The following is a 13,197-nucleotide window of genomic DNA, read 5'->3' as shown; positions in this document are numbered from 1 at the left end:
AAAACAAACCAGAACTTGTTTAAGATTTCAAAATTTCAGAAGCACAGGATTTTTTCCGGGAATTCTGAGTAAATTGGACTCTCAGATGTGCGGGCACTGGTGGTGATCCTGATCCCTGTGTTCCCTGGGGAGCAGCACTAAGGAAAATCACCTTGGGAAGCGGTTTTTAGTAGTTTTGGGTAAAAGCTGCCTGGAGGGTCCTTGGGAAGTTGTTTTTAATAGTTTTGGGTAAAAGCTGCCCGGAGGGGCCTTGGCAGGAAAGTTCTGGAGGTTCATGGTCTGGGCACGCTGATGTGTTGTGGCCCTCAGTAATGGGTTTGGGAGGCGATCCATGAAATTGGCCAGGAAACCTTTATGGCAGGAGAAATGGGAGCTCTGAGGAGATGAAATTAAGAAAATGAGTTTTAAACAAGGGGTGTATGGTGCTGGCAGGCTGAGCCGCAACATTTCTCATCCCTTAAATTAATGGGGCGTTTGTACTTTCAGGGTCAATGCAGCTGGAATTGGATCATCTCCCGTTCTGCTTTTGTTCCCTTTTTCACTGCTGGATTATTGATGCTGTTTGCTCTTTTTATTTGGCTTATTTTTGGTGTGAATGCTTCCAGCTGCTGTGCTACAATTAGCCCAGCGGAGCAATTAACTACAATTAACATGGAGCTATAACGAAGTGGGAGAAAAAAGTCTTTTATAAAGAGCCTGACATCATAACCCTCACAAGGATGCTGTCACCCACGTACTGAGCATACTGGAGCTCCAAAATTCCACCTTAGTGTGCACCTGTGATCCCATGGAAACTCCTTCCCATTGTCCAGGAACGTGGTTTTTTTTTTCGCCAAGGAAAAAGATTTCAGGGCTGGAACAGTTTTTCCTAAGCTGTGGTGTGGTCTCAAGCTGTCAAAAGTGTTATCTCACCTCCTCTGTCTTTCAGCTGGGGAGGAAAAAAAAAAAAAAAAAGCTTCTGTGCCCTGCTGAGTGCCAAAAATCCTTTGAAGTCTCCTGCTGGAACCCAGTGATTTGGAATATTAAATAGTGAGAGTTATTCCAGCTTTTCTAGATGCAAGGAGGAGTGAAAAGGGCTGGAGGAATCTCAAGAGGTTTTTAGCAAAGATTGTTTTCATCAGCTTCTTTTCTTCCTAATGAGTACCTATTGCCTAAACCCTTTAAAATTTAGTACAAAGGTGAATAATTCGCACAAAAAAATGAGTTTTCACTCGGTTAAAACTGCGGGGACCCTCCCGAAAAGCACCTGCTGCTGTTTCCCTGTCACTTCCTGCACCTCCCAAAGCCAAACAAAGGGAACGGGCTCAATAAGGAAGAAAAGTGCTTTGCATGGATGCCACCATGGGAGGGCAATGGCAATCCCGAACCGAGCCCTCTCCACGTTCTGTTTGCCGAGTGAAATGTTTAAAGAGCAATATTCCATCGGGTGTGTGCTCCCAGAGACAGGAGCTCCAACATTTGCGTTCATGTAAAAAACTTTTCCTTGTGCTCTGAAAGTTGAGTTTGATGTCGTGGGGAAGAAATCCGCTTTTTAAGGAATTAAAAGTGAATGGGAAGAGGACTGGTGAGGAGCTGCCCTGGCACTCACACCGTCATATTATCTACATGAGCAGAATCTTTGGAGATAAAATTTAAACCCACTTGGAGGCAGAATTTATACCAACTTGCTAAGTAAATATTCTCCGTTTTTCACCTCCAGCACTGGGTTTATAACCTTTAGTCTATTTTACAGACACTTTTAAGAGGACTTGTCACAGGTTTTGCCATTTTTCATCTCCTCCAGTGCTGTGTTCATTACTCCAAGTGTGATAACAGCTTGGCACCTCGCGTTTGCAGGTTACCACCTGTGATAAACTGTCAGGGCAGCTCCTGTTGGAGCCCAAACCTCTCAGCTGAGCCCTCAGCACACTCAGGTATTTGTTAATGCCTTCATTTGAAGCAGATCAGAGGTTTTTTTTTCTCTTCCAGAAACAGGAGAGGTCTTGGGCTGGGATCCATTTAAAGGATTCTCAAACCTTGCCCCAAAACATCCACCACAAAACAATCCATCTGCTACAGTGCCAGCCTGGCCCACGCACATCCAGAATATTTATGAATGAGTGGAAAACACAGAAGAGCTGAGTCACGCAGCCAGAGGTTGTTTCTGAAGAATAAAATTTTATTTTCGTTTTTTTGGCTGAAAAAACTGCATACACATGTTCAGATCTGGGCAACCTTCACCACATGTTCTTCGTTTCCAAACCAACTTGTGCTTTGAAGCATGCAGGAGCCCGCTGCAGCTTGAGAAAGAAGTTAAGAGGTTTATTTATTTATTTATTTATTTTAAATTTGTTTAATCTAGAACTGTGCAAACATCATTGGAAAGCTATTTACATTTTGCACTTCTCACTTCTACTAGCAGGAGCATCAGCTGGTAGAGACGTGCAGTGTGCAGCTGTAATTTATGGTTTGGCATCCACGTTTGATTTGTGTAGGGTGAGAACCGAACAAACCTCCCATTGTTCCAAAACCTCCCCACGGGCAATGGTAATAAATCTAATTTCTTCTTTGCAAAGGAGAGCTCTTTAAGCTTTCCCTGCAGGTATTAAAATATTATTTCCACTCCGGATCCTCTTCCCCTGGTGCTGATTTCCACTTTGCTGCCTCGGTGAGTGGGAGCAGCAAGAAAAGATTTCGATTTTCATCAGGGAAGGCAGGAGGGCCCTGAGACAGAGCAGGGCTGCTTCTTCCTGTCAGCCTCACAAAAATGCAAGATGAGGTGGAGGACTTTCTCCACAAAGAAAATATTTTAGACCCTCTGAACTCAGATGCAGGAACTTAGACGTGAAAAAAAAAAAAGATTTAAGTTCGTCTTCCTGTTGCTTTCTCTTCCAAGTTCCTCTCCCATCCATTAAAGCCTGGAAGTCAATAAGCCCCCGGGCATGAGCGCTCAAATCCTGCTGGATATCCTCATGTTTTGTCTCCTCTAACGTGGCCACTGGGCTGTGCTGGTGGAACTTTGGGTGCGATGAGCCACCGAAACAGTCTGTGCCAGAGTGGTTGGATGGGGCTGCTGGAAGTGGGAGCTGCTTGGATCCTGCGCCATCCCAGGTGCCGTGTCCCGTTCCCAGAGTGTTTATGGAGGAGGGGCTGTGCTGGCGCCTCGCTCCGCTCTCCAGCCCCGGAGGTGAAGCAAAGCGGGGTTTTCCTAAGAGCCAAACTTGAGCACGAACACGATTTCACAAAGCTGCGGGAGCTGCTGGGCCCCGCCGGGGCCAGCTCAGTTCAGCACCGCGCTCTCGGGCTGCGGCCCAAAAATCTGGGAGAAGAATTCCAGGGCCAGGCGGACGTGGATGGGCACGAAGACGTAGGCTGTGTACACCACCATGGCCAGCACGGTGACGGTGATGGTGTGGAACATGGACTGCTCCCAGGGCTCCAGCACGTAGCTGCACGTCACCAGCTGGTACTGGTAGTACAGCCAGTACAGGTAGTCCTTCACCCTCTTCACGTCCATCTTCAGCTCCAGAGGGGTTGGAGAACGCCTGGAATGACAGGGAGATTGGGATTATCCCGTGGAACCACTGCAAGGACTCGTTTTCCGAGGCAGCGGTGCCAGCAGCTCCCCTGGAGCAGAGGAAACTCTGGAGTTCTGCAGCTGCTGCTCAGTTATTGCAGCTGTATCAGCTGGGCATTCCCACTTCCCGGAAAAGCTGCGGCTGCTCCATCCCTGCAAATGTCCAAGGCCAGGCTGGAGCAAGCTGGGATAGTGGAAGGTGTCCCTGGCCATGGCAGGTGTGGAACTGCATGATTAAACTCCCTTCCAACCCCAAACCTCCCTGTGATTCTATCCATTCCCACATTCCAAGTGTATCTCCCTATTCATCCCCCGTGGAAATCAGGGAAATAGGCATTTAAAAGGGAAGGCTTTGGGCCAGCTTCCATAAATATTCCTTAAATTCCATGTATGCACCAGAATAAAGATGAGATTTAAAACAACTGCTCTTTAAAAACTCCTCTGCTTACTTTTGATAAGCATTTTTATTGTTCTGCAATTGTTGGGAATAAAGAAAAGCCAAGTCATGAAAGGGAGAGGGAGAAAAAAGTAATCTCTGATTGCAGAAGAATTATTTTTTCCAGCTCATTCCAAAGAAATGAAAAACGTTACAGATTAAAAGAGTATTTAATGGAAATTACAAGTCTAGGAAAGATTTTCCTCTTGGGTAATACCTTTATGCATTCATTGTTCTCAGCTCCACTTGGAAAAGAGAATGGCTGAACAAGAATTAAATAGGAAATAGGGTTTGCTTCCACTGTTCATTGTTAAATGTGCTTTTTGGCATTTGAAACGATCTTTAAATGTAGGCTAAAAGCATCTATTTAGAGACAATGGAATGATAGTAAAGTGTACAAGGTTTTACAGAGGGATCCTGTTGTTTTGGGGTTTGAGGACATTCCCAGCAGATCAGTCCATAGGGAATTCAGCAGATTTCCCTGCTGGAAAACCTCCCAGTGGCCCATTTTCTTCTACACTTGCGCTGCCTAAAATTCCAGAACAAAGAGGCTTGGACACATCACATCCCCCCAGTCTGGGGTTCACTCTGAGTTTGGGGCCACAGAACTTTGCTGTCCCTCAAAGCAACAAATCCTAAAGCGACACCAGGAAATTCACAGACTGGGATTAAAATAATGATGGGCCACTGATATAGGTCAAAAATATCCCAGTGTTCACTGGTTTCCTGCTCTGTTCTGGGGACGTGGGATTTACCAAAGGGAAGTTTTCCCTCCCTAATTCTCCCAGAGCATTTCTTCCCTCCCTAATTCTCCCAGAGCATTTCCTTCACTTCCATCTTCCCATATTTCCTAGACCAGGAAAGTTCCTACAGTGCTTTGGGGGGACAGTTCATTTAAAATTCATCAGTGGCTGTCACTGTGACCAGCTTTTCTTGCAGGGGTTCAGGCTGGGCAGAAAGGCACCGCTGCTCTCTGGCCGGGCATGAATGGAAGCTGATTCCTTTCAGATCATTTATTTGAAGGCAGAACTCCAGAGAGAGAGAGAGAGAGAGAGAGAGAGAGAGCTTAAAGCCTTGGAAATGTTGCAAAGCCTTCAATAAAAGTGACCCAGCTGGCAAAAAGGGACTCCCTGGGAGCCAAAAAAGTGTTTCTGTTTAAGCTTTCTGCAAAAAGAGCAGCGTTTTCCACTGAGGGAGTGAAGCCCTTTCCTATGCAGAGGGGAGGAGGAGGAGAAGGAGAAGGAGAAGGAGAAGGAGAAGGAGAAGGAGAAGGAGAAGGAGAAGGAGAAGGAGAAGGAGAAGGAGAAGGAGAAGGAGAAGGAGAAGGAGAAGGAGAAGGAGAAGGAGAAGGAGGAGAAGGAGGAGAAGGAGGAGAAGGAGGAGAAGGAGGAGAAGGAGGAGAAGGAGGAGAAGGAGGAGAAGGAGGAGAAGGAGGAGAAGGAGGAGAAGGAGGAGAAGGAGGGGAAGGAGGGGAAGGAGGGGAAGGAGGGGAAGGAGGAGAAAGAGGAGAAAGAGGAGAAGGAGGAGAAGGAGGAGAAGGAGGAGAAGGAGGAGAAGGAGGAGAAGGAGGAGCAGGCCCCTCTCACACTCTCCAGGATTATGGGATTTACACTGTGGTTAGGGCTGTGCTGGTTAAACTCATCCCTTCCGTGGGTAAATCCCTGCTAATCCCAACCCCTGCCTGGAGAAGCTGCGAGGCTGGAGCACTGCTGGGGGTGTTCGAGGCTCTGAGTGACCAGAGCTGCACAGACTCCTGAGCATCTCCACCCAAAGCTGGTTAAGGCCAGCCAAAGGCAGGAAAAACCTCCCCAAGGCTGATTTTACTGATATTCCAGGCTGCAGCCTAGCTATCATCACTCGGAGGGGCCACATGAATTAAGGATGAGGAAGTTAAGATGATGAGCAGCCCTCGGGTTTAACCAAAGCCCTTGGCACCCTTTTCCCAGCCTGGGGATTGCATTTCCCTGCAGCTCCAGCACAGCCTGCCTTCCTCTGGCTGTCCCAGCTCCCAGTGCAAGGGAGTAATTCCATCCCCAGGCACTCAGACCTTCTGGAATTCCAGGAGGAACACGAGCTGCCTCCATGCTCTGTGGTCTCCTAATGAACGATGGAGGTTGGGATAAGTAAAAGGCGAAAGTGAATTACAGCCTGTGCCCTCACCGCTGACACGCTTGCCCTGCATTTCCTCCAGCCTCCCTTGGCAGGGAGCTGTGCAGGGAGAGCACAACTCCAGCTGCATAATTTATAAAGGAAAACACGGGAGGGGAAAGGAGAAAAAAGCCATTTCAGAGCAGCTGCTGAGGCAATGAGAGACGAGGCTCCCCCGTGGCACTGTCACACAGATCCCGTGGGGAAGGGACAATCTGCATCCTTCTGGGCCCGTTATGAGGCATGAGGAGTAGCCCCAAACCCCAAACCTCCAGAGGTCTGTGGCAGCTTCACCACCCAAATTACCTGTGGCGGCAATCAAAGGGAATGGCAGATTACTAGGCCAACTTTGGAGGCTAGAAATCTGTATTTCAAACAGGATTCGTCCTAGGGAGGCTCCGCTTCCATGCTTTATTCTCTTACTGCTGGCACTCCCACTTGAAAGGACCTCGAGTTATTCACTCATCAGTTCCCACTGTTGCAGAGCAGCAGAAAATTTGCTCTTATGCAATTTTAACTCAACATTTGGTTGTCTACAAATTTGGATTTAAACACTCGGTGGTGTTGGGGGAATGCCTTCTTGCTTAGAGGCCACGGGACTGTTACAGCCAGCTATGAGTGAAATGAAGAGAATTCAGCTCCTGTTAAGCAATATTCAGATTATTTTCAGCAATTGCACCTCCAAGAGAAGGAAAAAAAAAAAGCAAGAAGAGAAACCTGTAAAGCAGCTTTTAGTGTTTTAAGTGGCTGCCTGATTTTCTTGCTTGTTGACACACGCCTCTGATTAGGGCAGCTGAAAAGATAAATCATCATCCAAATATCAAGGTTTCATTACAGGGCATGCCTAATCTCCCAAATTTCTTTATTAATGACCTTAATTTCCCGAGTCAGAGCTAGTTGGGAGTTAGAAGATGCCAGTGTTAGGTCCTTTAATGGGTAATTTCTGCTTTGAGCAGCTGGGATTTGGGGAATTTTGGTCACATTTCCAACCTGCAACTCTGACCCGTGGCCGGACAGCTCCTGCTGGGAAATTCCTGTGGAAAGAAACATTCTCTTGCAGGGGAACTGGGAGAGACTGGTTTCCAAAGAATGCTTGAAAAGCACTTTATGCCCTCAGCAGGAGGGGCTGGTGGAGTCACACACACAGGGAAAAAGGGTTTCCAACATATATTCAGGAAAAGTTCATTGGAAGTGGAGAAGAACAAAGCCTGGAGCTGGAAATGCTCATGACCGTTCAACAGGTGATCTCTGCTGCTTTAAATGGAAAGTAGGGGTGAGATGAGAAACAAAACCAGCAAACAATCAATCAATCCATCCCCAAAATACAACTATTTAGTTGGCTAAAAATGTCCGTTTGCTGAATGATTGCTGGGATAGCCCAGCAGCGAGAGTGGATGGGGTTTGCAGCATCCCGAGGGAATCCTCTCGTGCTGGAGCTTAAATAAAATCCTTCCACGAGCGGGTTCCAGCCCCACCGCCCCTGAGCACCCACATGTGCAACGAGGCATAGTGCCAGAAGGATTTTAAAGTTGTCTGATCTGTAAATAATTTTGGGTGTTCGAAGCCAATCACCTCCTTGGGATTGAAATGGGAATCCTATCCGCAAGCTCCTGGGGTGGAGCTGCTCCTGTTTGCAACCTCACTGTGCTAAATGGGTTTGTTCTGCTCAATATCCTGAGTTATCCAAGGCACCAGTCTTGTCCCTCTTCATGCAGGCTGACACCTCCAAGTGCAAACAGAACCAGGAAGGGATTCCCATTCCCATTCCCGTTCCCGTTCCCATTCCCATTCCCATTCCCGTTCCCGTTCCCATTCCCATTCCCATTCCTGTTCCCGTTCCCGTTCCTTTTCCCGTTCCCATTCCAATTCCCATTCCAATTCCCATTCCCGTTCCCATTCCAATTCCCATTCCCATTCCCGTTCCCGTTCCCGTTCCCATTCCAATTCCCATTCCCATTCCCATTCCCATTCCCATTCCCGTTCCCATTCCAATTCCCATTCCCATTCCCATTCCCATTCCAATTCCCATTCCCATTCCCATTCCCATTCCCGTTCCCATTCCCATTCCCATTCCCATTCCCATTCCCATTCCCATTCCAGCCCATCAGGCATTTCCTTCCATGTCTTATTCAGTGAGCACCAAGCACGGTGCACAAGGAATGAAAGGATCAGCAGGTGGGCAGAAATTGAGATGAGGCAGCAGATTCCAGGGAATCCAGATCCCAGCATTTCCTGGGAACACCACCACAGGCTATTTGAGGGAATCCAAATCCCAGCATTTCCTGGGAACACCACCACAGGCTATTCGAGGGAATCCAAATCCCAGCATTTCCTGGGAACACCACCACAGCCTATTCCAGGGAATCCAAATCCCAGCATTTCCTGGGAACACCACCTCAGCCCATTCCCCTGTTGCATCCCTATCTCCAATCCCACTCGGAGCGTGTCCGTGGAGCAGCAGCCCAGCCTGGAGAGCTGCCTTCCCCTCCTGGCAGGCAGAGCCCTCAGGTTCCTGCAGCATTCCCACAGGGATCTTTAAATTTATCCTCCAACTTCTCCCAAGGAGGAAATTCCAGACGGAATGGTAATGAGAAGAGCAGCAACAATCCCAGCACAGCTCCCACTGCAGATAAAAGTGCACCTCAGAAACCACCTTGATTTTAATAAATAACCCTCCCTGGAATTCTGGAGTGCACAGCAGAACCTGTGGGGTTTGGTGGAAATAAAAAATCATCTTCCAGGAGTGGAAGGAGTAAGGCTGAAAGACAAGGATACACCTCAAAAACCACCCTGTCTTGCAGATTTTAGTAAATAACCACCCCTGGAATTCTGGAGCGCACAGCAGAGCGAAGCAATCCTGGTTTCTCTCCCTCAGCACCCTTGGCCACACGTTACAGAGCTCCAGGAAATGTAAATCCCTCCCATGCGTCCCGTGAAACACCAGGATGAGGGTCTGAGCTGGGGAAATCTCAGTGCTGCACGTGGCTCAGCCATTCTGCCTGTGGGTGAACACGGTTTGACCGAGCCTGTGGGGTTTGCTGGGAAAAAAAACCCTTCCAGGAGTGGAAGGGGTAAGGCAGGAAGAGCAATGGTGTTTCCAGCCCTGCTTCTGTTGTACCTTACTCAGCAGAATGAATCCCAGCATCTCCCCAAGCTTTGACCCCGAATTCCTTCCTGCTGGCCCCAGTGGGAGCGCGCAGGTGCTATTTTGGTTCTATCAAATGTTGCATAATGCAAAGGAGGCCCAGCACCTTCTCCTGTCCAGGAAAACTTCCTGCAACCTCCGGGAACTTCAAACCCTTCCTCGAGCGGCGGTGCCACACCTGCTCAAAGTCTGACCCGGCTCGCTCCTACCCACCTGAACCCTGAGCTGTGTGTGTGTGCCCCTCCTGCAGCAGTTCTGGGCTCCCAGGCTGCGGGGTTTGGTGCTGGAATTCAGCTGCACCTCTGCCTGGAGCACAGGGGCTCTGGAGCACAGGGGTTCCTGTCAGCCTGCCTCTCCAGCTGCGCGGGACAGCAGCCGGAATCTTCTCCTTCAGAGGAGCTCAGTGCACAGATGGAGTTGACCATGACCCACGACCACGTGGAAGAGTCCTTTCCAAGGAGATCCACACATTTTTGACCCTGAGGAAAGCAGAGCTTGATCTGCAGCATCCACAGGGACGTCATTTGGAGAGAGGCTCCTCACCATGCGGTACCAGCACGGGACTGATTTCATGCCTTGGCTGCCCCCCGACAGCTGGAGGCTGCTCCCAGCCAAACCAGAGCTCTCAAGGGCTCAGCTGCCCCTAACTTTGCAGCCTGGCTGATTTATCAGTGCCCAATCCCATCCTGAGGTGCAGGGGGAAGAGAAGATGCAGCTTCTCTCTAGCAACAACGCTCCTGAAGCAGCTCTGTCCCATTTTCTTCCGAGGCCAAATTAATTTTTCAACAATTTTCCTGTTCTTCCCTCCCCTGAAATTGTTTCCTTACATAACCAGCTGCTCCTTGCAGTTTAGGTGCAGATCCCTTCCTTTCCAGATTTCCTGGGCTGAGCGTGGTTTGGGCTCTGGGTGCTCTCCCTGAGCCAGGATTTGTGCCTTGGAGCAGAACAGGTGAGCAGCTCTGCCTGAGGAGATTGGGGAAAATGGCAAATTGCTCCCATATTTTGAGTGGAAGGAGCATGGTTTTGAAAAGAACTATTCCCAACCAAAACCTCAAATTTGTGAGTAGAGACCAGCACCAGGTTTAAATTGCAAACACTTAAAATCTGAGAGTTCTCAAAGAACTGTTCCAGGAATATCTCAGAGGGGTTTTCATTTGCTCCTGGTGACAAACCTCACTTCCTTGTGAGATTTGGGACATCATTTACATCCTTTGAAGCCTTTCAAGTTCAGGAGGTCGTGTAAACACATCAATCTATCAACAAAAATAACTGAGACGTCTGGGTTGTAAAATAACACTTACTTTCAGTTGTAGCCCTTGTTTTATTCAGTTTTCTTCGCTTTGCTCTGAGTCATTTCTGAGGCAGCTGAGAGTAACAGCCTGGCTTGTGTGCAACGTGAGGAGGTGAATGTTGTCCCAGCTATGACAGGTGTTAGTGCAAAATGGGACCAAACTCTTGTGCAAGTGCATCTCCCGAGATCTCACCAAAGGAAGCAGGGTTGCACCACCCCAGCCACTGCTCCGAGAGGGGAAGAGCAAAAACGGAGCGAGATTCTTGCACCAGATAAGAAATAAAAAGGGAGACGCACATTTTTTCCCAGATTTAACCCCATCTGCGCAGTGAGGAACGGCTTCCTTTGCAGGCCACTTCCTCGCCGTGACCAAACAGGGTTGGACACACAGAGCGGTTGATGTCCATAAAATAAATGAGGAGCTCCATAAAACGTGTCTTGGCAGGACCCAGAGCAGAGCCCTGGCTGCCCCTCAGCCAGCTGGAGCTCTGTGTCCCGGTGCTGTGCGGTTTTTGGGCACAGAGGAGTGGGACAAGTGTTGCTGTGGGCCCAAGGTGCTCCCCAGGCAGAGTTTTCAGCGTCCCCCATTCCAGCTGGAATGTTGGAATCACATCCATACTCCAGGCACAGCTTCCCTGCTTCTCTCCACTAAACCTGCGCCAGAAATCACCCCGAGCTCTCATGGAATTGCTCTCGAGTCAGTTATTTGAGCCACACTCGTGATATTCGTGAGAGAAGGAAAACCAAGCATTCCAATTCCTAAAGCACTAAAATCCGCACTAAAATCCCTCGGAATTGCCTGGTGCTGACGGAGCAGAGCCCAAGCATTTATTGCAGGGATTCTCCTCCGTATTATCCGAGGTTTATCCAACAGGGAGGGCAGGACTTGCACCTGCTTCCCACCTAAGGCAGCCACCAGCAGCTCTGAGCAAACCCAAGAGGAAAAATCCGGCAGCGATGATCACAGCCACCTTCCCTCCTCCATCACCCCCCAACCCTCGCAGCCTTTTCACTCCCGGGTGTTCCACTCCTTTTTGGGGAATCCCTGAGGCAAAGCACCTTCCTTTCACCTGGAAACCCCCGACCGCGGGGCTGCAGCAACAAGTCACCGCATCACGGAACGGTCCGGCTTGGAAAGGGCCCTCAAAGCTCATCCCATTCCGCCCCAAACCGCGAGAGCCCGCGCCGGAGGCTGCAGGTGCTGCCGGAACGCCAGCGGCTCCCTTGTGGAAGGCTGGGCACAGCAACCCCCGCAGGTTCTGCGGCTGCCAGCCCCGCTCCCGGGCCTCCCCCCGCTCCTTACCGAGCCGCCGGGGAATCGCCGTGGCAGCGGCCGCGCTCGCCAAGGTCACCGGCCCCTGGCTGCGGGATGCTGCGGGATGCTGCGGGACGCGCCTCCGCCGCGGTGCCCTCGGGCGAGCCGAGCTGAGCGGGGAACGAGCGCCGGGAGCGCCGGGATGAGGGAACCCGGGGATGAGAGAACCCCGGGATGAGCGAATACCGGGATGCGCGGACACCGGGCTGCAGGAACACCGGGCTGCAGCGCACCGGGCTGGAGCGCACCGGGCTGCAGGAGCACCGGGCTGCAGCGCACCGGGCTGCAGGAACACCGGGCTGCAGCACACCGGGCTGCAGGAACACCGGGTTGCAGCACACCGGGTTGCAGGAACACCGGGCTGCAGGAACACCGGGCTGCAGGAACACCGGGCTGCAGGAACACCGGGCTGCAGCGCACCGGGTTGCAGGAACACCGGGCTGCGGGAACACCGGGTTGCAGCACACCGGGCTGCAGCACACCGGGTTGCAGCACACCGGGTTGCAGCACACCGGGCTGCAGCACACCGGGTTGCAGCACACCAGGCTGCAGCGCACCGCGGCCCCGCGCCTCCCTCACCTCCGCTCCGCGCACGGCAGCTCCCCAGCCCGGCGCTGCCCGGGTTTAAATCCCCACCTTTCCCCCTCCCTCCTGGTTCCCTCCTCCCCCGTTCCTCACCTCCTCCGGCTCGCTCCTGTGGCCGCGGCCCCGCGCCGGTCCCTCCGCCCCGCCCGCTGCCGCTGCCGCAGCCGCTGCGCTCGGGCTTGCGGCGCCGGGGATGGGGGAGGCGGAGCGGCGGAGCCGGGCTCGGGGAAACCCGTGGGATGGAGCTGGCTGGCACCTCCGGCACGCCAGCTGTTCCCTGGAGCGCCGTGTTTCCCTGGCTTCTCCCGGCGCTGGCGTCATGCGCTGGGCGGCCGCGCTGCGGGATGCGCCAAGAGCTGCCCCGCGCTGAGCGGCTTCTTATCGCAACCTTCTATGTCGCAAGACACCCCTCGTATCGCACCCCTGTATCGCGACAGACACCCTTCATATCGCACCCCCCATCGCGACAGACGCCCCTGCAGCGCGGTTATCCTGCCAAGGGTGCCGGCAGGACGCTCCTCCAGGGTGGGAAGGAGCTGGAGCTGTCCCCCGGCGTTCCAGGGGGATGAGAGGGGATTCGGGGTGATTTCACATTTCTCAGGTGCCCCCAGGTATCGGGTGAGGGGTTTCCAGAAAGGGGAGATGGGGATGGGCGAGTATCTACAAAACTAAACACGAAATCCTCTGCGATCTGAGGTGACCCTGCCAATCACGAGGCTCA

General features: G+C 51.4%; 1 protein-coding gene across 4 annotated transcripts; it reads right to left on the bottom strand.

The window, feature by feature from the left end:
- Nucleotides 1–2,139: 2,139 nt before the first annotated feature.
- LOC120757142 (serine palmitoyltransferase small subunit B-like) lies at nt 2,140–12,629 on the bottom strand. Of its 4 annotated transcripts, none has more exons than XM_040074287.2 (2): nt 12,570–12,629; nt 2,140–3,524 (listed from the first exon to the last, which is right to left on the bottom strand). In XM_040074287.2, exon 2 carries the CDS (start codon nt 3,494–3,496, stop codon nt 3,260–3,262), a length of 237 nt encoding a protein of 78 aa, XP_039930221.1. In that variant the 5' UTR covers nt 3,497–3,524; nt 12,570–12,629; the 3' UTR covers nt 2,140–3,259. The 4 variants fall into 4 exon arrangements, with proteins under 4 accessions (XP_039930221.1, XP_039930223.1, XP_039930220.1 ...); XM_040074289.2 differs by lacking the exon at nt 12,570–12,629 and adding an exon at nt 12,471–12,490; XM_040074286.2 differs by lacking the exon at nt 12,570–12,629 and adding an exon at nt 11,880–12,451.
- Nucleotides 12,630–13,197: the final 568 nt, after the last annotated feature.

The sequence above is a fragment of the Hirundo rustica genome, chromosome 10 (genome assembly GCF_015227805.2).
Source record: "Hirundo rustica isolate bHirRus1 chromosome 10, bHirRus1.pri.v3, whole genome shotgun sequence".
NCBI classification, from domain to species: Eukaryota; Metazoa; Chordata; class Aves; order Passeriformes; family Hirundinidae; genus Hirundo; species Hirundo rustica.
The sequence above is the reverse complement of the archived record's forward strand: the minus strand, read 5'-3'. Positions and strand labels throughout refer to the sequence as shown.

Coding starts and splice junctions, on each gene's coding strand:
- LOC120757142 (XM_040074287.2), bottom strand. CDS start 3,496: ATGGACGTGAAGAGGGTGAAGGACTACCTGTACTGGCTGTACTACCAG.